Source organism: Hemicordylus capensis, chromosome 4 (assembly GCF_027244095.1).
Source record: "Hemicordylus capensis ecotype Gifberg chromosome 4, rHemCap1.1.pri, whole genome shotgun sequence".
Classification (NCBI taxonomy): domain Eukaryota; kingdom Metazoa; phylum Chordata; class Lepidosauria; order Squamata; family Cordylidae; genus Hemicordylus; species Hemicordylus capensis.
Window position 1 is genome coordinate 140,595,276 of NC_069660.1, and position 23,062 is coordinate 140,618,337.

The 23,062-nt window shown below is 44.3% G+C and overlaps 1 protein-coding gene across 4 annotated transcripts in view; it reads right to left on the reverse strand.

Moving 5' to 3' along the window:
* The window catches only part of CFH (complement factor H), a 154,297-nt gene that overhangs the window by 21,525 nt on the left and 109,710 nt on the right, over positions 1 to 23,062 (reverse strand). For all 4 annotated transcript variants that reach the window (XM_053242984.1, XM_053242982.1, XM_053242980.1 and 1 more), the window contains one exon: positions 19,959 to 20,135. In XM_053242984.1, coding sequence (XP_053098959.1) covers positions 19,959 to 20,135 — 177 coding nt within the window. The remainder of the gene's footprint in view (positions 1 to 19,958; positions 20,136 to 23,062) is intronic.

Sequence of the window (23,062 nt, forward strand, 5' to 3'; positions counted from 1 at the left end):
TGGATCTGCTGGGAAGGAAACGATAATTAAAGGCAAATCAGGAAATGATCGCTGTCAAGGTGAGGTACTACCTAAAAATTCTCGGTAAAGGGTATCAGGTTCCCAGAGACAATGATGTAATCAATGGTGCTTTTTTGGGGAGCCAGATAAATAAGTAAATTCTCTTGGATGGTCCTCTGCAAAAGAGCCATTTAATGTATGGAGGTTGAGCCTGGCAGTTGATTTTGCTAGGCATAGGCCTGCATAATTTGAGCTCTGGTCCTTAGAGAGGCAGATGCTCAGACTCCAAGCAGGGAGGTGGAAGCTGATGTCGGGCAAATAGGGTATGGTCATCAGGCACCAGCCTGGCATCAAAATCACCCCACAACACCACCAGTGCTTCTGGATTGGCCAGCACAAGGTTGTCTGTATAATCTTTGAGTTCCACCCATGTAGAGCTGATTTCGGGTTTGCAACGCTGTGGCAGGAGGTACATACTGATGATCAGCAATGAGTTGGGCCCCAGATGAATTAGAATAGTCATAGCAGTTTGTGTAAGTGGGGTGAGAGGTGGTGTTGCACACATAGAAGTGCAGACTAATATCCCCAGGCCACCTTTAAGTCCCCCTTGGCCTGCCCCAGGGGCCACTCCCACTTTTTACAAGTCGTATCCATTTAGCATAAGGTCACCCACTACGCAGGTCTCCTGCATGAAGATTATATCAAATTGGGAGAGGAAGTTGGTGGAGTCTGTGTTTCTGAAGTGGAAAGACCCAGCCACATTCCACAATAGGACCTTGGTCTTAGGCTGGTCTGTGGGATGTCACAGGGTTGAGGTGGTAGTTGAATTCTGGGCAGAGGAACTCCATATGGAATCAGCAAATTTCCAGCGGCCAAGTTGGAGGACTGGGGCTCTTACCAAGACCAGGTGTGGGGGGGTATCTGCTAGTACCCACCCATCTGGTCCAAGGGATGCTGGTGAGACACTTGGTTGGTCCAACACCTCCTTCACAGAAGTCTGATGTCTTGGGTCCAGTCCAGGGAAGTCAGCAGGGGAGACCTGAGTGCTCACTGGCTTGGGTAGGCTGTCTTGGGCACTCAGCTCATCATTGTTCTCAAAAAGGGGGTTGCAGTCCAAAAATACTCTAGTTCCCAGACCATGTAAGGCGGTGGTCACTTCCACAGATTCAAGGACTTGGGTGGGGCTGTGCTGCTGGGCCTCTTGATGAGGAAAAGCTATAGGTGGGGACGGGAGTTATTGCATGGCTCTGCCCTTCATTCTCATTGAATGCTAAAGGGCTTGTGTGAATTGGTTCTTCCATCATAAATGGTGAATGAGGTGGCATCGCAGGAAGAATCTGGGGGGCCTGAGGCACGGATGAGGAGAGCAGTAACACTGCCGAAGTGTGGGCCAGAAGCAAGGAGCATTCTGTGGCACATTGCATATCCTCTGGAGCAGGAGCCCCAGCAGCTAGGAGGCACCAGGGGAGGTAGTGGGAAGCCTGAGAGGCAGAACTCCAGAGTTGTCTTTCACTGTCATCTTCACTTTCAGTTTCTGAATCTGACTCAAAGTCCTATGGGTACACTTTCAGTAGGCATTTAGGGGGAGAAGTTACCTCCATCAGGTTGGTCCAGCTGTGCATGTCTGAAGCATGACCTGATTTTGGAGTTGGGGGGTTGGAAAGTCTTGAGATTGTGTGTGATAGCTGAATTTCCATATCCTGTTCCAGATCCAGATCACTTCCGGAGTCTGAATCTAAGCACAAGACCCCTTTTATACTTGGCTGTGGTCTAGTGTTTTGCATAACTGCAAAAAGTTTTTTAGCTGGAGCAGTTCATCTTGGATGGAATTATGAGGCTGCAAATAAGCTGTCTCTGTGGAGGAAGTTAGTTGAGCCTTGTCTTGATTGGGGTAGGTATTGTGATTGGGGTTAAATACCTTGACAGATGGGCTGTGAATCTCTTGGCCCAAAAGAAATGAGATTTCTTTTTAATAATAATAATAATAATAATAATAATAATAATAATAATAATAATAATAATAATGATAATAATAATGATATATAAAGAAAAAAGAATACAGAAAAAAGAAGAGAACACAAATGCAGTAAATAACATCTCATCAATGTTTTGAACACCAAACCAGGAAACAACTCTCTAACCACAACACTTCTGTCTAACCAATTAGAACTTTCAACCACCAGTCTAAAGTATTCAAACAAAGCATCCAACTGAATAACTAAATATCACAGTTGAGCAATGCTGAAATTAAAAGAGACTAATTCAAGGATTCAATCGTAGAGAAAATCCAAATCTCAGATGAGCTATCCGACCCTGTGACAAAAATTGTATGAAAGGTTTGCAAGTAAAGCCAAATTTATCTTCTGATTTATTTTTTATATATGAGGTAAGTCTAGCCATTGAAGTGTATTTCCAAAGTTTAAGATGCCACTCCTCTAGCGTCAGTAACAAATGAGTTCTCCAATAAGAAGCATAAGGAATTCTAGCATCAGTTATCATATATAAAGACAACTCCATATATTCTGCAGGTTTATGAGACTTGATAATATTTAACATAAAAATCTCAGGTGAAAAGTGAAAATCTATTTTTAACACTTTTTGCATCTTACTGTGAATTAACTTCCAAAATTTCTGCGCTTTAGTGCATGTCCACCACATGTGATAAAAGGTTCCTGGCTGATTCATACACTTCCAGCAATTTCTGGGATACTTATTGTCTATTTTTGAAATAATCATTGGAATTATATACCAGCGAAAGTACATTTTATACCTATTTTCTCTTAAAGTGCAGTTCACTGTAAATTTGATGTTTACTTTCCATTGATATTTCCATTGTTGCATATCAATTGTTTTGTTCATATTCTGCGTCCATTTGATCATACAGTCTTTAACTTGTTCTAATTTTGAATCATATTTGACTAACAGCTTATATATCAGACCCAATAAGTGCTCATCATTTTAGTTATTAATATTTCAAATTCTGTCAAATCTCTGACGTTACCATCTTGCTTTTGTATTTCCTTCTGTACTATGCTGTTTATTTGTGAATATTGAAACCAGGAAGGTTTAATTGCCCATTCCAACGAAAGAACCTGAATAGACTTCATTTTTGTTTTCCCTATAGTCAAACTTTGTAAATTATATGCTGCCTCTCTCCAATAATCAAATCTTTTAGTATGGAAAAAATATTTAATATTTATTATTTTTTATTTATTACATTTATGAACTGCCCCATCCAAAGGCTCTGGGCGGTATACAACAAATTCAAAAAGACATAAAAACACACACCATTTAAAACACAGTGCTAAAAACAATATTAAGACAATTAAAATGTATTAAATAAATAAATACTTTAAAAAACAATTTATAAATATTGATGCCAAAGGAGATAAAGCTGGGCTTATTCTTTTTTTGTGTTTATCCCAAACACTTAATAAACTACTTCTAATGGAATGACCTTTTATATACATAACCGATCTTATTAGTCCATAAATATTTGTGCAATCCTTCTGAAAGATCTGTTTCCTCCATGGGCATAATCCAGCTGTACGTTTTTTAAATCCATTCTGTAATCCATGTTAGGCAACTAGTGTGATAATATAATTTCAAATTTGGAACAACCAGTCCTCCACATTCTTTTGCATCTTGCATTATCTTGAACTTGATTCTGGGCTTTTTAGAAGCCCAGAGAAAAGAGTTTAAATTTCTTTGCCACTCATTCAATGTTTTTTCTTCTATTTTTATTGGGATCATTCAAAATAAAAAATGCATCCTAGAAATGATGTTCATTTTGATTAATGATATTCTTCCTAACCAGGAGAGATTTAACCTCTTCAATCTATATAAGTCTGCCATTATGTTCTTCCATGTAGGCAAAACATTATTTTTAAATAGATCTTTATTAGAAGTCATTAATTTTATCCCCAAATACTTAATTGGATTAGTACTTATATGAAATCCTGTGTTTTCTTCCAGGTGTTCTAAGTCCAATTCTGCTAAATTCCATGTAACAATCTCCATTTTATTTGTATTGTTCTTATATCCTGAAACCATGCTATAATGATGTATATGTTCCATTACTGAGTCTAATGAGTCCTTTGTTTGAGTAATTGTGGGTACCACATCATGTCCATAAAGTTTTATTTTATTCTCTTGTCTGGCCACCTTAATTCCAGAAATTTTATTCTCCAAATGAATTTTCCTTGCCAATGGTTCAAGCACCAAAATAAACAATAATGGCGAGAGTGGACATCCTTATCTAGTGCCTTTCCAAATGGAACACTATTTAGATATTGTCCCGTTCACTATCATCTTTGCAGTTTGTTCCTGATAAATACTTTGAATCCATGAAAGAAAGTTCACTCCACAATTCGTCCTTTCCAACGCTTTAAACATAAAAGACCAATCCAAATTACCAAAGGCTTTCTCTGCACCTAGAAAAATCATCACTGCCTTCTTGTTTCCCATAGTAATATTATCTATAGCATTCAGGACATATCTTAAATTATCTTTCATGTATCTCTTCGGTACAAACCCTGTCTGATCAAAATGTATTAAATCAGTTAAAAATAACTTCAATCTGCCAAAATTGCAGAGAAAAGTTTATAATCCACATTCAGTAATGAAATAGGTATATATGATGCAGGATGAGTTGGATCATTTCCTTCTTTATATATCAAATAAATAAAAGCTTCTTGCCACGAGGGTGGTAAGGCATGACAATGTTGTATATCATTCATCACTTGGGTCAGTGATTTAATTAAGATTTCTTGAAATGACTTATAATAAGCTGCTGTAAAACCATCCGACTCTGGTGAATTAAGTTTTAACTTGCATATCACCTCAGTGATTTCCTTTTCCACAATTGGCTTATTAAGTAATTCCTTCTGCTGCTCTGTAAATTCAATAATCTGTGAATCCTCCAAATACTGTGATATCCTTTCCAAATCTGGTGTGTCTTTTCTATATAGTTGAGTGTAAATTCCACAAACTGCTCAGCCATGTTATCCATGGATGAAATAAATTCTTTACCATTCCAAATGGAAGTAATGGTTTTCTTCTCTTGTTCTTTTCATAATTGATATGCCAATAACCTATCAGGCTTATTGCCCTTCTCAAAATATTGTTGTTTAGTAAAGTTTATTTTCTTATACATCTCTTTTGCTTCAGTAATATCTATTTGTTTATGTGACTTCTTTATTTTTTGCAGTATCTTTGTTGACGGGACTTGCTTATGCTTTAGTTTAAGGTGATGTAATTCATTTTGTCAAAATCTCTTTCTGCTTCTGTAAGGCTTTCTTTCTATTTGAAGCCATTGAAATATGGAGTCCCCTAATACAAGCTTTACTAGAGTCTCATACTGTAAATAAAGAAACTTCCTATGTATTGATTTGGAAGAAGCTCTTTAATTCATCTTGATCTTTCCTCAATTTGATCTTCCCTCAAATTTCCCAATTCATAGAAATTCCTCTTAACAACATGTCTCTATTTATATTACTTCTTTTATCTGTTTACAAGATTTGAGTATGTCAGAGGACAATTATAGGTTGAATTAAATCTTTGGATATTCTGGGGATTTCCCCATTTGAAAAATATGCTTTCAATATGTTTCAAGATAACGGACTCCAAAAGAGAGGAGAGGAGAGAGAGAGAGAGAGCTTGTCTTGTGGTAGCAAGCATGACTTGTCCCCATAGCTAAGTAGGGTCTGCCCTGGTTGCATCTGAATGGGAGACTTGATGTGTGAGCACTGCAAGATATTCCCCTCAGGGGATGAAGCCGCTCTGGGAAGAGCAGAAGGTTTCAAGTTCCCTCCCTGGCTTCTCCAAAATAGGGCTGAGAGAGATTCCTGCCTGCAACCTTGGAGAAGCCGCTGCCAGTCTGTGAAGACAATACCGAGCTAGATAGACCAATGGTCTGACTCAGTATATGGCAGTTTCCTATGTTCCTATGTAAAAGTCACATCTGCTGTCTACAGGTGAAACTCGGAAAATTAGAATATCGTGCAAAAGTCCATTAATTTCAGTAATGCAAATTAAAAGGTGAAACTGATATATGAGACAGACGTATTACATGCAAAGCGAGATAAGTCAAGCCTTAATTTGTTATAATTGTGATGATTATGGCATACAGCTCATGAAAACCCCAAATCCACAATCCCAGAAAATTAGAATATTACATGGAACCAATAAGACAAGGATTGTAGAATAGAACAATATTGGACCTCTGAAAAGTATACAGTGTACTGTGCTTGATTGGCCAGCAAACTCGCCTGACCTGACCCCATAGAGAATCTATGGGGCATTGCCAAGAGAAGGATGAGAGACATGAGACCAAACAATGCAGAAGAGCTGAAGGCCGCTAATGAAGCATCCTGGTCTTCCATAATACCTCATCAGTGCCACAGGCTGATAGCATCCATGCCACGCCGCATTGAGGCAGTAATTGCTACAAAAGGGGCCCAAACCAAGTACTGAATACATATGCATGCTTATACTTTTATACTGGGAAAGAACTGCTTTATAATACCCCTAGAGTTTCTGGTGTTAGCAGGATATAAACAGGAATATTTCAGGTCTCCTTTATCATCCCAAATTTCCCTGACATTGGCCAATATGTTTCTCAGGTCTTCAGTTCTGGTTCTCCAAGAGCCATTTAGCCTTTTCAGTGGCCAATTAAATATTGAAATACAAAGGGGAGAGGACGATCAGTTTTCTCCAATGCAATTCCAAGCTCCTGATCTTAATTACTTTGTGTTAACTCCTCCTTAAAGGATTCTCTCCTTCCCCTACCAGTCTTATAATAGTCTATTTTATTATTCTAATCAGGTCAGGGTCCGAAAATGTCAAATCTGCACTATTTAAGGAATTCCTTGAAACTATATCCTTATCTCAATGCATCTCCCAGTCTAATTTCATTTAATTGCCTCCTTGGTATCCATAGATAAGAGCATTGGTCACTCACCATGAAGGCTTCTTCTGGCTGCCGGTGTTGAGGACCTCTCACGTGGGTTATCCTTGCCCGCACACTCCAGAGGCAGGACAATCAATTAAGCAAAACCTTTAAAAGGCGGGGAAGGATGACCCCTCCCAGTTTTGTTTAGTCTAGCTGAGCTGCTAAGAAAGGTATAAGAAAAGAGTACGGTTAATCAGGCCCCCAGGACGAAAATACAAAGAGTGCAGAACCAGTAGCCGTAGACGACTTGGGTGGGTCAAAAGGTCCTCAACACCGGCAGCCAGAAGAAGCCTTCACAGTGAGTGACCAATGCTCCTTTCTCAGCTGCCGGGTGAGGACCTCTCACGTGGGACATGCCACAGCTGAAGACCCTGGGTGGGAACGTCGCCGGCTACTGGGGCGGAAGAACCTGCTGTAGTACCCTTCTGCCAAATGCAGCTTGTGCTGATTTGAAGAGGTCTAGTTTATAGTGTCGTGTGAATGTGGATGGCCACGACCAAGTAGCTGCTCTGCATACTTCATCCAGTGGTGCATTGGTTGAAAAGGCTGCAGATGTGGCAGCAGAGCGTGTAGAGTGAGCAGTGAGTCTAAGAGGTGGAGGAATGTGTTGCACCTCGTAGGCCAACGCAATACATGCCTTGATCCACCGAGCCAGAGTTGCTGAGGAAACCGGGCGGCCCATGGAGGCCGGGAGAAAGGACACAAATAGGGATTCAGAGGACCTGAATGAAGCAGTCCTGGAAATGCAGGTCTTTTGGGGGAAGGAGTGCAGCCGCATGTCTCTTAATAGTATTAGCCTTGAGGCCTTTGTCTAGGTCGTCTTGAAGGAAATGGAGTAGTTCTGGCATCTGACATTGGTCGGGAGGAGTGCCAATCTTGTTGCACCAGCGGAGGAATACCCTCCAAGTAGATTGGTAAATGTGGTTGGTAGAGGCCTGGCTAGAGGCCAGTATTGTAGACAGGACTTTTTGCATGTAGCCTCTCTTGCTCAGTCGGCGCCTCTCAGCCTCCAGGCGGCAAGCCGGAACCACATGGGGTCTTGGTGGAAGATTGGGCCTTGGCTGAGGAGGTCTGGGGCGGGAGGCAGGAACCAGGGACCTTCCACGGCGAGATGGAGTAACTCTGGGAACCAGGGGTGCCTCGGCCAGAACGGAGCCACTAAGATTACTTGTGCATGGAGAAGGCAGACACGACGGAGAAATCTGCTGAGGAGAGGTATTGGAGGAAAGGCATAGAGCCCCTGGTGGCACAGTGGTAAAACTGCCGCCCTGTAACCAGAAGGTTACAAGTTCGATCCTGACCAAGGGGCTCAAGGTTGACTCAGCCTTCCATCCTTCCGAGGTCGGTAAAATGAGTACCCAGAATGTTGGGGGGCAATATGCTAAATCATTGTAAACCGCTTAGAGAGCTTCCAGCTATAGAGCGGTATATAAATGTAAGTGCTATTGCTATTGCTATAGAGGAGCTCCCTGGGCCAGGGAGACGAAAGGGAGTCCACTGCCTCTGCCGTGGAGCACGGGAACCGGGAGAAGAATCTCGGGAGCTTGGAGTTCACTGGGGATGCAAAGAGATCCACTGAGGGATGGCCTAGGCGGCGAGAGAGCTGAAGGAAGATCTCGGGTTTGAGTCTCCACTCTGCTGGGTGAAGCTCTTGTCTGCTGAGCCAGTCAGCTTGGGTATTCAGAGAGCCACTGATGTGATGGGCTAGGATCGACATAAGGTGTGCTTCCGCCCAAGTTAGGAGAAGGACCGCCTCTGCATGAAGAGATTTGGATCTGGTGCCCCCCTGGCGGTTCACATGGGCCTTGGCGGTTGTGTTGTCTGTTCAAATCAAGACATCTCGATGTTGAATCTGGTGCCTGAAGGCTAGGAGTGCCAGGCGAATGGCCCGGAGCTCGAGCCAATTGATGCTGTGAGTGGCTTCGGATGGGGACTAGGAGCCCTGGGCTGAGAGATTGAGGTACTGAGCCCCCCAGCCCGAGAGGCTGGCATCAGTCGTGATGATGGAGTGGGGAGGGTCCAGGAAGGGCCGCCCCTTGGTCAGGTTGGAGTCCAGAAGCCACCAGTTCAGAGAGAGACATACTGGTGGAGGGAGTTCCCCTCTCTTGCGACTGGCGGCCTGATGTGGGAGCAGGAACCATTGAAGGGAGCGGAGGTGAAGGCGAACCCAGGGAACAGCTTCCAGGGAGGAGACCATCACACCTAGGAGCTGTGCCAGAGAGAGCAGCTGGGTTGACCTGGAATGAAGGGTTTGGCGAATCAGCGCTTGGATCTTGGCGATCCTGTCCTGGGGAAGGAAGAGGCAATCTGAGAGGGTGTCTATGACCACCCCGAGATGCTGTAGTCTGTTGGAGGGAGTCAGATTGCTTTTGGAGGTGTTCACCAGGAAGCTGTGTGCATCGAGGGTGGAGAGGACCCGGTCCAGGTCTGCTTTGCCTGACTGAAGGGAGGGTGACTGAATCAAAATGTCGTCCAAGTACCCCAAAATCCTTATCTTCTGGAGGCGCATGTGTGCCAGTAGAGGAGCAAGGATCTTTGTAAATATTCGGGGGGCGGAGGAGAGACTGAATGGAAGGGCGGTGTATTGGTAGTGGGAGCTGTTGTAGGAGAAACGAAGAAAACGGCGGTGATCTGGATGAATTGGGATGTGCAGGTATGCCTCTGTCAGGTCGACTGAGGCTAGAAAGTCCCCGTGGTGTAAGGCCTCTGAGATGGAACGGACCGTCTCCATGCAGAACCTGCGAAGTTTGACGAATTTGTTCAAAAATTTTAGATTGAGGACAGCGCGCAGTGAGCCGTCCCGCTTGGGGACGGTGAATAAGATGGAATAAATGCCGTGTCCCTGGTGTTCCTTTGGAACCCGTTCTATGGCTGAGATGTGAAGGAGGTGGAGTATCGCCTGCAGCAGAGCTGAGTGTTTGCGGTGACACCGGGACCGAGGGGTTGGAAGGAAGCGACTTCTGGGATGTGAAGTGAATTCGATCTTGCACCCATTTTGGATGGAGTCCAGTACCCAACGATCGGAGATGGAGGAGTCCCACGTGTGGAAATAATGGGCTAGGCGGCCCCACACACGATGGGGTGGAGAGTCAGGAGGCCTGCCGTGGCTTGGGGGGTTGCCCGAACTGCTTGTTGGTTGAACTGCAAGGGTTGAAGTGTTGTCGATTCCACTGAGGGCGGGATGTACGGAAATCACGGTCTCTGGTCTTGAAATTCTGGCGAAAGGGATGAAAAGGCTGGAAGTTTTTGCGGTAATGGCGTTTATCGTCTCTGCGAAAGGAAGAGGGGAGAACCTTCTTTTTGTCCTTTGTGTCAATGAGGACCTCTTGCAGGGCCTCATCGCCAAATAGTTTGGAAGCCGTAAAGGGCACAGCAATCAGGTTTGTCCGGGAGGTCTGGTCCACTTGCCAGTGCTTGAGCCATAGGGTACGTCGTGCAACAATGTTAGTTGCTGTGGCCCTTGCCCTGAAGTGCACCGAGTCCAGGGTAGCATCAGCAATAAAGGCCTGGGGCTTCTGGATTTTTAATGCAATGAGGCATTGGCGCGCTGGTTCAAGGGGCGGAATTTGAAGCAATTCATCCGACCACAGGAGGGCTGCCCTGGAGAGAATGGAGGCAGCAACAGAGGCCTTGATGGAGATTGATATGGTGTCAGTGTTCTTGCGCAGCTGTGCTTCCAATTTTCTTTCTGCAGGGTCCTTAAGGGAGGACTCCCCATCTCTTGCCAGAATGGCCCCCGTGGCAAGGGTGGCCACCGGGCCGTCGACTGGGGGGGGGGGTCTGAAAAAGGGCTGATGCTGCAGGAATGAAAGCATACTGCTTGGAGACGATAGCCGCCGTTTTCTTGGAGGAAACGGGGGCTTGCCATTCCTGTTTCACTACCTCTGAAAAAGTCTCAGGGAGAGGAAAAAGAGGTTGGTTAGACGCAGCAGTAGGAAATACCAAAGATTCTCTAGAAGGAGGAGGAGCTTCCTTAGGTAGGTCTGAATGAAGGCCCAGTGTGTACAGGGCTTTCAGGAGGAGCTGAGAAAATTCCTCAGGCGGTAGGAGCCTGCGGGAGGATTGGGATGAATCTGGCTGCTGGCCGTCAGACCACTCGCCCTCTTCGCTGGGGGTAGGGTCCTGAATAGGGATTCTTGAACCCGGGGCGAGGGGGAGTTGAGATGAAGGCCCGGCCAAGGGAGCCTGTAGTGGTAAAGTGGGAGGGAGTTCCACTGGCACTTCCGAGGGGGGAAGGCAAGAGTCCGGGGAGTCATAATCAGAGACATCAGAAGAGTGTGGATTAGAATGGCGGTGGCCAAGTTTAGAGGTTATTTTGGATTTTTTTGCATTGCTATGTTTGGATGCCCTCTTTTTCCCCTTAGACCTGTGGGACCGCTTAGGATTGCCAGGGGCCTCTGATGAGGAAGAGGAGGAATCCCCAGAAGAAGGGGAAGGTGTCTCTTTGCGTGTGCACTTTTTATGCTTTGCCTGTTGGGGCTTGAGACTCTCCAATGATGCATGCATTGCCTCCACAAACCAGGCTTGCCAGGCCACGGGCATATCTTGGGGAAGGTCTAGGCTCACTGGGGAAGATGGAGTGGAGGGGAGCCTAGCAGGATTGGATGGGCCCGGGAGAGGGGAGCCATGAGGTTCAGGACTCACCGGTCTGGCTGAATGGTGGCTGCTGGTCTCCTTGTGAGTAGGTGTAGCTGCTGCTGAGGCCTGCCGCGTGGGAGGGATCAGCAGGAGAGAGGCAGACTGGCCCGTTGCGACTTGGTTGGCTGGCTGCATCGTGGAGGAGCCGCCTGCTGAGGAGCCCAGGACGTTGGCAATAGAGGAGTTGGGCAGCAGCGTTTCCCTCTCCAGCGGCCCTGCAGGGGGGCCGGCGGGGGCTCAGCTGGGTAGCGGACGGCCTCGGCATCTGAGGGGGAAGCCTCCTCCAGCTCCACTATCTCAGCTGTCTGGAGAGCTGGGTCGGGGGAGAGCGGGCGAAAGCGCATCTGCGTCCTGGTGAGGGACGTTAGCTGAGCTTCTGCAGCTCTCCTTTGAGTTCTGCGGCCTTCCCGCTCCAAGAGAGAGTCCGGCGTCAGCCGCGGGGGCTGTGTTGGATCCAAAGACCCGGCATGGGCTTGAGGGACCTGGATGGTCCATTTAGGTTGCGTTTGCTGAGTTTTCTTTGCCTTGTGCATGCGAATATGCAAAATGCCCTGATCGCTCTGCTCCATAACAAAGGGGAGGAGGAGAGGGAGGGGGGAGAGCAAAGAGTAGAAGTCTGAAAGAATAAAACCTTTTTTTTAAAAAAGTAGATTAGTTAAGAAATAAAGCAGAATGGAGAAGCTGGTAATGGAGAGACTGAGGAGAGAGATAAGGAAGAAAAACGCTCAAGTGAAAGAGATAAGGGAGAAGCAGCTAGCTAGGAATGACCTTCTCTGGAGCGAGGCAGGACAAACAGAACTGGGAGGTGTCATCCTTCCCTGCCTTTTAAAGGCTTTGCTTAATTGATTGTCCTGCCTCTGGAGCGTGCGGGCAAGGATAACCCACATGAGAGGTCCTCACCCGGCAGCCTAGAACAGGGGTTGGACTATTAGCATGTTCATGTCCAGGATCCAAAGGGGTATTATTTAGGTCCTTATCAAAAATCTTAGAGGCAGCAACTGTAAATATTTCTGCTTCAATAAGATCTAGCATCATCTTCATGCTGGCCTTGAGACTTGATATTTCTTTTCCTAACGAATCCAATCTCTTAAACATCATCTCACAGACCTGTTCTGAAAAAAAGCACTGATCCCAAAGAAACTTGATAATAATGAAATGCTTACAAATATGTATAGGTATTTATTATTTCTTGTTTACACAGTCAGACAGGTGTTATTGACTGGTTTGTTTTATCCAGACATCGAGTCCTTCCCAAGGACCTGGGATGCCAGAATTTTATTGTCAGTTGTTATAGATATCGTCGCAGAATATAGGCTGTTCCCAGTAAAGCTGCTTTTTGTAATTGGCTGATGGTGATTTCTGTGACCCCTATGGTGTTGAGGTGCTCTTCAAGGGCTTTTGGGATTGCACCTAGGGCGCCAATTACCACTGGGATTATTTTGGTCTTTTTCTGCCACAGCCTTTCAATTTCAATTTGTAGATCTTTGTATTTGGTGATTTTTTTTCTATTTCTTTTTCTTCTATTCTGCTATCCCCTGGTATTGCTATGTTGATTATTTTAACTTGTTTTTCTTTCTTCTCAACTACAGTTTTATCTGGTGTATTGTGTGGCATTATTATTATTATTTATTATTATTATTATTTATTCGATTTCTATACCACCCTTCAAAAAATGGCTCAGGGCGATTTACACAGAGAAATAACAAAGAAGTAAGATGGAGCCCTGTCCCCAAAGGGCTCACAATCTAAAAAAGAAACATAAGATAGATACCAGCAACAGTCACTGGAGGTACTGTGCTGGGGGTGGATAGGGCCAGTTACTCTCCGCCTGCTAAATAAAAGAGAATCACCACATTAAAAGGTGCCTCTTATTTCTCTGTGGAAAAACTCTGGAAACTTTTGTTGAAAAGTTATATAGAAATATTTGTTGTTGCTGTTGCAGTGGGATGCATATAGACAGAAGATTGGAAGCAGTTAGCCTTACCCCTGATCATTTACACTCAACTGAAGGTCAAAACAGAACCTAAGCACATTCAGATACATACATTTAGGTCTCTCTCCACACATGGTCCATGATACTGAAAACTGCTAGAACTCCACAAGAATCAAGAGGTTGCACTATCCTTATCCCTCTCCTGCATGAAGTCATCTGTCAGGATGACCAGCCCAGACTATATGGCAAACATTTGAATCAAAACATGGGCTAATTAAAAAAATAATTGTGGGTTAGTAAACCTTTCCGGCATCTCGTAAACCTTTCCAGCATAGTTGAATTGCAGTGTCAAGGGCTATGTGGAATGCTAAGCATCATCAGGCCTAAGTGGATAATGGGTGTGACATTCAAAGCATGAGCATCACTATGCGCTTCCCCCACAGAGACTATCCTTCCTGTAGGAAAGCTGCTTCATCCTGCTATTATACAGGGATGGTTTATTGTGCTCCTGTCCTTGAATTAGTACCACAAGTATAACAAGGGCTAAGGGAAAAATCAGAGCTTCAGAATTCATTTACTGTATTAAAAGCCTTTTCAACCAAAAGGTGCTGCAAGTGAGATACAGCAGTTAAAATCACTACCATAAGATAAGGAAACTTGAAATTTATTTATTTATTGAAACTTCTTATATATCTCCTCTTCCAAAGACTCTAGGTGGTGAACAACAGAAATAGCAACAACAATCAATTGAAAAAAATTATTAAAGGGCAAACACCTGGCAAAACAGGTGGGTCTTAAGAAAGGCCTTAAAAGCAGGCAGGGAGGGGACTGAATGAATTGGGGGCAGGGGGCGGAAGAGTGTTCCAAAGAAGAGGGGCGGCCACAGAGAAGGCCCTCGTACGGGCCCAGTCACCACACACTATACCAGGGCCCGGGACACCAAGGAGGGCCAGCTGAGAAGACTCATAGGATGGGATACAGTTGACTGAGAGAGGCGATCCCGGAGATATACAGATGCTAAGCCTATAAGGGCTTTGTAGGTGAGAACCAGCACCTTGAATTGGACCCAGAAATGAACGAGCAACAAGTGCAGCAACCGTAAAGGAGGTATGACACTATAAAATCTACAGCCACCCATGAGGAGGCGAGCCACTGCATTCTGGACTAGTTGAAGCTTCTGAATCATTTGCAAAGGCAACCCTAGGTAGAGAGCATTACAGTAATACAAACGAGAGGTAACAAAGGCATGAGTTACTGTTGCCAGGGCCTGCCAGTTGAGGAAAGGCTGTAACTGGTGAACCAGCTGAAGCTGGGCAATGGCACCCCTGACCACGGTCTCCACCTACTGTTCAAGCAGGAGCCATGAGTCCAGGAAGACTCCCAGATCATGAACCATCTCTCACAAGGGAAGCACAACCCCGTCAAGAGACACACTCAAACACGGCAATTGGCCAGATTGCAAACTGAACAAGAGCAACTCAGTCTTGGAGGGATTGAGCCTGAGCTTGTTTTGGCCCATCCAGGTCCTAACAGCCTCTAGGCACTGAGCCAGCACATGAACAGCACCACTTGTTTGGCCAGGGATAGAGTTATAAAGCTGAGTATCATCAGCATATTGATGAAAACTTACCCCAAACCGACAGATGACCAGGCTCAGGGGCTTCATGTAGACATTAAAGAGAATGGGAGCAACGACTGAGCCCTGTGGAACCCCACAAGAAAGGGGCCAGGGCGGAGAACACTCACCCCCAATACACACTGACTGGAATCGCCCAGTGAGGTAGGACCGGAACCACTGAAGAGCAGTGCCTTCAAGACCCACCCCACTTAAGCAGAAGCATAGCATGGTCAATGGTATTGAAGGCCGCTGAGAGATCAAGAAGAACCAAGAGAGGTGTGCTTCCGACATCAAGGTTATGATACAGGTCATCCAACAGGGCAACCAATGCCATTTCAGTGCTGTGCTGCAGGAAATCAGTCTCCTCCAGGACTCTCATCAACTGAGCACAAACCACCTTTTCCAAAATCTTACCAAGAAAAGGAAGATTGGAAATTGGATGGTAATTATCCAGATTGTCAGCGTTGAGAGAAGGCTTCTGAAGGAGAGGGTAGGCTACTGCTCCTTTAAGAACTGATGGAACAAACCCCTTCTAAAGCGAGGAATTAACCATCTCCTGAAGCCAGGAGAGAACATCCCCCCTCACAGCCCTAACGAGCCAGGAGGAACAAGTGTCCAGGCTAGAGGTCACTGTGCCCACATTGGCGAGAATCCTGTCCACATCATCAGCCTCAACAAGCTCAAAGGTATCCCAAATAGTATCATGAGACCCAGCCTCTATTCCTAAAATATTCTGAAACCCTAAAATCTCATGCAGGCGCAGCACTCAGGACTAGAGAGGGCTCTCTAGTTTCTTCCCTCTATCTCCGTGCATATGGATCAGCTATTACACAGATCAGAAGACCTGCTATGTACCCAACCTACCTCATCTCTGCTCCAGCAATGTTTTCAACACAAATTACTTGACTTCCAAGGTCACTGAACACCCTATGAGCCGAGACAGAGGGCTGAATGGGAATAAGGCAGGTGCTCCCAATCTCCTGATGCCTACAATGCCCCAGCATGCTGGTTGCAAATGCACCAAGGTTTGCATGCAAGGGAGGAGACAGGCCTCCATTGCTCCTCCTGTGGATGTTGTGCACATGGAAAAATGTTCATTGCCTTAAAGGCAGAATATATACAACCAGAAAGCTATTACAAAAAGAAAGAAAAAACCTGAAAAGGCAAGGACAATGATTTAGTTCTCTGGGCTACGATTCCATTGAATATCTGGGGCAAAATGAATGTGGTTAAAACCGCCAAGGCTCATATATATTTGAAGAGGCCTTCCCATTCCTATGCCTTAATCATATTTTAAGCATGTTTATAAATTAGTCAAAGACTTCTTATGGCAGGGACACCTGCCCAGATTTTCCTTTCATAAACTTCAACTACCTATTGAAGAAGGCAGATTTAATTTTTCACATTTTCAGGCTGATCATTGGGCATTTGTTTTAGCTTAAGTCTGAGGGTGGAACAATGAGCCCCAGGTCTCAGTCACACCTTCAGCACAGCTTGAGAGTTATTATTGGACTTCATTAATTGGCAGCTGCTCAATTCATCATTGTTTGTGGATCCAGGTCATTGCTGGTGGTTAAAGCCGCAAGGCATATATGGAGAACCTTGGGTTCTAGACATGGTTTTGATTCTTTCCAACATGAGAAGCTTACGTTGTGAGTTCTTAGACCTAGAACATCTAATTGATGCACCTAAGTCTGTAGCCTTGCTCTATCAGAAAAATATTGATAAGACTGATATCGATTATATCTGAGATCTTTGGAACAACGACAGGTTGCTTTGAAAGCAGTGAGACATGCCTCTTGGTATCTCAAAATGTGACTAATACAGCAGAAGCTCTTATTCCACATTTAATGGACACCTCAGCCTGCAGCCATTCCTTATTAAAGATTTTCTGAGGTGTCCATTAAATGTGGAATAAGAGCTTCTGCTGTATTAGTCACATTTTGAGATACCAAGAGGCATGTCTCACTGCTTTCACTTGCACATATGGCTTGGTCCTGTCTGGTTACTGCACCATTTTGGCTTGAAATTAATAAGGTAGTTAATATGATATTGCAGTTATCATTGCCTGTTAAGGACATTCATGTTTTGTTAGGTTACATCCCCAGCATCTGGAATCTAGCATATCAAGAATTGTGGATTCTTCACACTTGGGGTGTTGCCAAAACCATTATAGTACAACACTGGAAGGACAAATTCACTCCTGAACGGCAACTTTGGATCACTGATATGTGTTCCGTCAGCATTTCAACTGGTTCCCCCCACTGCCACCAGTTGACAAGGTAAAGAAGAGGAATTTTCAGATATTTGATCAAACTTTAATTAATTGTTTGTGCTTTGAAATAAGATCTTTATCCTTGGTGCCCCTCCTCCTCCTCCCCCCCCCACCTGGGTTGGTTGTATCTTATGTTTAAGTTAGGTTTAAGGGATTTCCCTTTTTCTTTCTTAGTTATATTCACATGTATTATTACTATCCTTAATCATGTATATGCACAGAAATCTTATTGCAAAAAAGAAAAAAAGAGGGGGGAAAGATAAGGGGTCTCAAAATCCTAGTTTTGTAGGATTGGAAAGGAAAATACCTTTCCAATGACACCTTAAACAACAAAATTGGCCAAGAAATTACTGAGATAACAAGGTTTAATGTGCGGGTGATGGCAGCCATCTTGATGATGCCACCACAGCCAAGCACAATACATGCAAGGTAATTCTTCATCTAGAGAGAATTTCAAACAAATTCAAACAAAACCACCTGTATAAATTTCTCACAGACCTTTCCATGAAACTAAATGTGCTCCCAGACTAGTAAATCAATTTATTGAATAAATAAATAAATTAATAATAATAATACATAATTTGATAATAGTAATAATCAAAATCAAATAAATAATAAAAATTAATAATAATAATAAAATAATAAAAGAAGAAGAAGAAGAAGAAGTGGTGTCAGGAAGGGTATGGCATCCATGGGCAGGTAGTGAACCTAGCTAACCTCTAGAAGCAAATTATATGCTTTACTGGCTCAGCATTTACAAGCCTTTTGTGTTTGGCAGAGCAGTTTCCAGTGGAATGAACAAAAATTTGAATTTTTATTCATCCAGGACCCATGTGTCATCTCTTCCTTCCATTTCTTCCTTCCATGGCTGTATGCAACTCTTAACTCTGATTGGATGAAACTGTCCAGGGTCTCAACAAGTCATTTCAAAACCTGCTACTCAAAACTCTTGATTATAGATGCCAATAGCCTGCATGCAACATATATGCTTTAGTACTAAACTCACTCAAAACATCTTTCAAAGATAAAAAATTTTATCCTCTGCACACTGCTCTCTCTCTCTCTCTCTGCTGCTGTTTTTTTAGTAACTTACTTACTGCACAGTACCTTGCCAATATGAGTGGGGCATGCATGCTGCCTCCATGAATGTGGAAAGCCATGAAATGCTGCTAGCAAACATGCAGGGCCTCAGTGGCTCCTAAGGATTGTGTCGCTGTTGTAGTGACAATGCCCCCATTATTCTCAATGGGATCAGCATTGCTACAGTGGTGGCTCAATCTCTAGGAACCATGGAGGCTCTGCACATTTACTAGCAGCTTTCCACACTCACAGAGCCAGTGTACATGCCCAATTCTTCCATCAGCGGGTTGCTGCTCAGTATGTAAGTCTTGTTTTATTGTAAGCTGCACTGTGCTGGGGGGTTGGGTAGAAATGCTTTAAATAAAAATAAATAATACTGAGACCTCTCACCAGATTCTAGAATAGTTGAGAACAGATGCCCATCTTAGATTAAACAACTGTAAGATCCTAGAAGGGGCATTTTTTATGCTCCTTGACCAAGAGTTTCAAGGACAATTTTGGTTTTTTGGCCTATGAGATCATGATTGTACCTTTCAGACTGATTCTGACAGTAGATTATATTTCAGACAACTTTCTCCTATACAAGGGATGCACCTTCCATCCTCTGGTTTTCATCTCAGGGATCAGAGCATGGACGACAATCTACAGCAAGGCTAAATTGGATATCAGAATATATCATGAGTATCAGGATATCAGGATATCATGAGTAGGATGTGGCCATTAACCACAAGTTGTTCCTGCCTGTTTTTCTGATGCCAGCCTCTTCTGTGAACTTTTGTAAAAACTACCTGTTTAATACAGAGACATTACCTAATTGGAAAGATGTTAGTTTACTGGTATCATTTGCGCAACGCTTACATAAATCATGATCCAAGACTGTCTGACCAATTGATTTATAGGTCAAAGGTATGAAACCAATTAATGGCCAATCAATACTGGGCTGAACGAGGGCGGTGGAATCAAGGTGGTGATATCACAAGGTATATAAGTACAGTCGAACAGTCTGTGTGATCAGTGGTTGAGGAGGAAACGAAGCAGAACCCACAGACAAGCTGCTTCCAGATAGAATAGGTTTTATTATTTTATTAGGCCACTGTAAGATTTATGATAGGAAAAGAGTGTTGTCTGCATCCCGAAAGCTGTGTTTTGCTGTTGTCTTCTAAGACTGGCAAATAATTGGGTAAGAATAAATTTTCTTAATTTTACCGCTTGTCTCTGCATTTTCTTGGGTCTTGAGGCTCAGAGAAACATAACTGGAACCAGACAAAAAGATCTGCAATCTCTGAATGCCTCATTCCTAATTGGGAGGAGGAAAATTCTGAGCTTTGGGGATCTTACACAACTACAGCAAGGAAGCCTGGTATTCTACTGTCCACCCTGCTATTCAACCCTACTAGTAAACTGCTCTCTTTCAGAAGTGATTGGCTTGAGGATTGTGATTCAGGCAACACATATGATGTACCTTCACAGGTAGGAGGTTCTGTCCATTCTCCTCTTTGGCACGTCACCGTCAGTGGCCCATCAGCAACAAAACCTGGATAGCACTTATAACGGAATGTTTCTCCAGAGTTATAAGTGTTTCTTGTTCTCCCCACATCTGAGCTGTTAAATACTTTGGGGGGTTCTCCACATGATTTTTCTGAGAAGATATAAATGTGAAAATAACTTTCAAGCAGGCCACTCCATCTAAGCCAGGATCCACATGCCAAACACACTGAAAATAGTTGCATGTCAAAAAGTGGTAGGTAAAATTCCTTTCAGCTGGATTTGGAAATGGGTTACCCAATATTTACTTAATATTTGGTACAACTATTTTTATATAAGTTTTTATAGTTTATAGAACTATATAAGCTTAGAGAACTGAACCTAGGGCCAAACTAGATGATACACCTGACCAGTGTTCTCTCTAAATTTTTTCATCTGTGTGCAGAATGAGTTTTGTTCTGGGCAGCAGTATCAAGGCAGTGTGTATGCGCATGTATTCAGAGTGAGGCCCTCCTGATTCAATCTGAGTGGGATCTAAAATTAACTGAGTGGACATCAAAAAATTTGTGAACGTGCACACATGTGCACACCTTAGAGGGAACACTGCACCTGACTAGGACTTGCCTGCTTAATTTTTCAAGCATAACTAATAACTGTGGAGGACTTTGATCTGGATCTGTACAGTGGTGTGTGAGGACATTAATCCTTCTCCCACCCTACACACACAGATCAGATTATATCACACAGATTATACCCTAATCAGTTCACCCCCAAACTACTATCTGATAAGGCGGGAGGCTGTAATTGCCACCAGTGATAGCATTTTTCCATTGTCCATTGGGTTAAAGTCACCCTGCACAAGAATCTCAATCGGATTGGGGACCTGTGTAGCTGGGAAAATACAAGCACACAGGCTCGCATTGTGTGATAGGTGTATAATCTACTTCAGCTCACACAGAGGGGCTTTTTAAGGCCACAAAGTCTGTTGCCCATGTTTTTCAGTGGCACGTACAAACTTTTTCCTCCAAAAGAAAAGAAGCTGAAGCCCCAGAGCTTGTTCAAGCAAATGCTCTAAGAAGCTCCCTATCCCACCATAAGCAGCGGATCTCCTAGCTGTTCCCCTAGTCTCTGCTTCCTTAACCTCTTTAGTTTATAGTCAAGCAAAAGAGAACAAAGGAAGATGACTTTGTGAATATGGATGAACCCAAAGCATTTCAACGCCTCTTCAGAGAGGTGCCAAAACGCTTTGGCTTCCTGGCGCAAAAATGCTTTGGCGCAAAGCAAGGGGTTCCCTTAAGAGGAGGCGGGCAGATCTTACCCGCCCATCCTCCAAGCCCCCGCTGCCCCACTCCACCCCACTGGGGTGCTGTTCAACCAGAAATACCTCAGTGCAAGCGGAACCTTGTGCCACTTTCCCAATGAAAACGCCACACCACAGTGACGGGATGCTTCCTGGAATCCCTCACACAGTGTCTGCACATAAATGGCATTGGCGCATGCGCCGGCACCACTTTCAGGGCCAGCATGCTGTTGCTGGGCCCATAAATGGCATCAGTGCATGTGCCAATGGCATCTACATGCCGATGCCGTGTGACGGATACCAAGGAAGCATCCTGTCGCTGCAGTGTGGCGTTTTAAAGGGGAAAGTGGCACAGGCTGCCACTTGCACTGAGGTATTTCCAATTGAACAGGACTGGTGTGGGGTGGCGGGGGCTTGGAGAATGGGCAGGTAGGACCTGCCTGCCTCCTCTTAAGGGAACCCCTTGCCGCCCTTGGGATGGCACCGAAGCGTTTCGATGCACATCCCTATTTATGAATGCAGATCCAACTCCCTTCTCATTGAGGAAACCCTGAAAAGTGTCTGAGATGATCCAAGGTTGTCCAATATCAAGTTTGAAAAAAGCATGTTGCTTACCTGTAACTTATGATCTCGAGATGATCCGTTGTCATTCATGAGCAATGGGTTACTGCACCTGCGCAGGGACCTTCTGGATGGATTAATTAGCTCCTCTCTGGCACCCCTCCCTGCCATGCACATGCTCAGTGCCTTCCTTTTTCCAGCAGTCGGGCACCAGTGGTCCAGATAAGTGGTCCAGGTTCTGGCAATGGCAGTCCAGATAAGTGAGCAGACGAAGTAGCATATGCTCTTGTGGAGTGTACCCTCACCATCTTTGGAGGTTGTGGGTTTTGTAACTCATATGTTAAGAAAATCAGTTCAACTAACCAGTGAGATAGTCTTTGTCTCGATATTGGCATGCCTTTATTTTTGCCTTTCAATAGTACAAAGAGCAGCTTCATACATCTATACCGCCCTTCCAAAAATGGCTCAGGGCAGTTTACAGATGGTCCAGGCATGTTTGCTTAAGCTCCCATTCATGATGTTGTTGGTTCTCGAAAGTCCTGCTCAGATCGTCTGCTATGATGTTCTCTACACCTTTGGTGTGGATTGATATCAGGAACACATTTGGGGAAACACACCAGTTCCAAAGTTGTGTCCTTAGTGCACATAGAGATCTCGAAACTGTACCTCCTTGATTATTGACACAGACAATCACCATAGTATTGTCCATTTGAAGCTGTACTGTGGAGTATTGTCTCAGGGGCGCAAACAACTTTAGAGCCAAAAATGCCGCCATCAGTTCTAGGAAGTTGATATGCATCTTCCATTGTTGTGCTGTCCACAAGCCTTGAGTCTGATAGCTCCCGCAATGAGTTCCCCATCCCATCAAGGAGGCATCTGTTGACACCCACCTTGTTGCAGTTGGAGGTTCGAAAGGTATGCCATGAAGTACATTCTGTCACATCTTCCACCATCGTAAGGACTTTAGAACAGGTTGGGGAACTTCTAGAAGCATTTACTGACTTTCGACATTTGGGCAGAATGACCTGAGAAACTACGGTTATAGTTGCTGCATATGTAAGCGGGTATGTAAGACAGTCGTCTTACAAGAGGCCATAACGCAGAGTAATCTTTGAAATTGTTTGGCCCATTGCAGCAGCTGGATCTTGAACACTAACCAGAATTGATAATTCTAAAGACCCACTGGTCGGATGTTATCTGGTGCCATACTGAAGCATGAC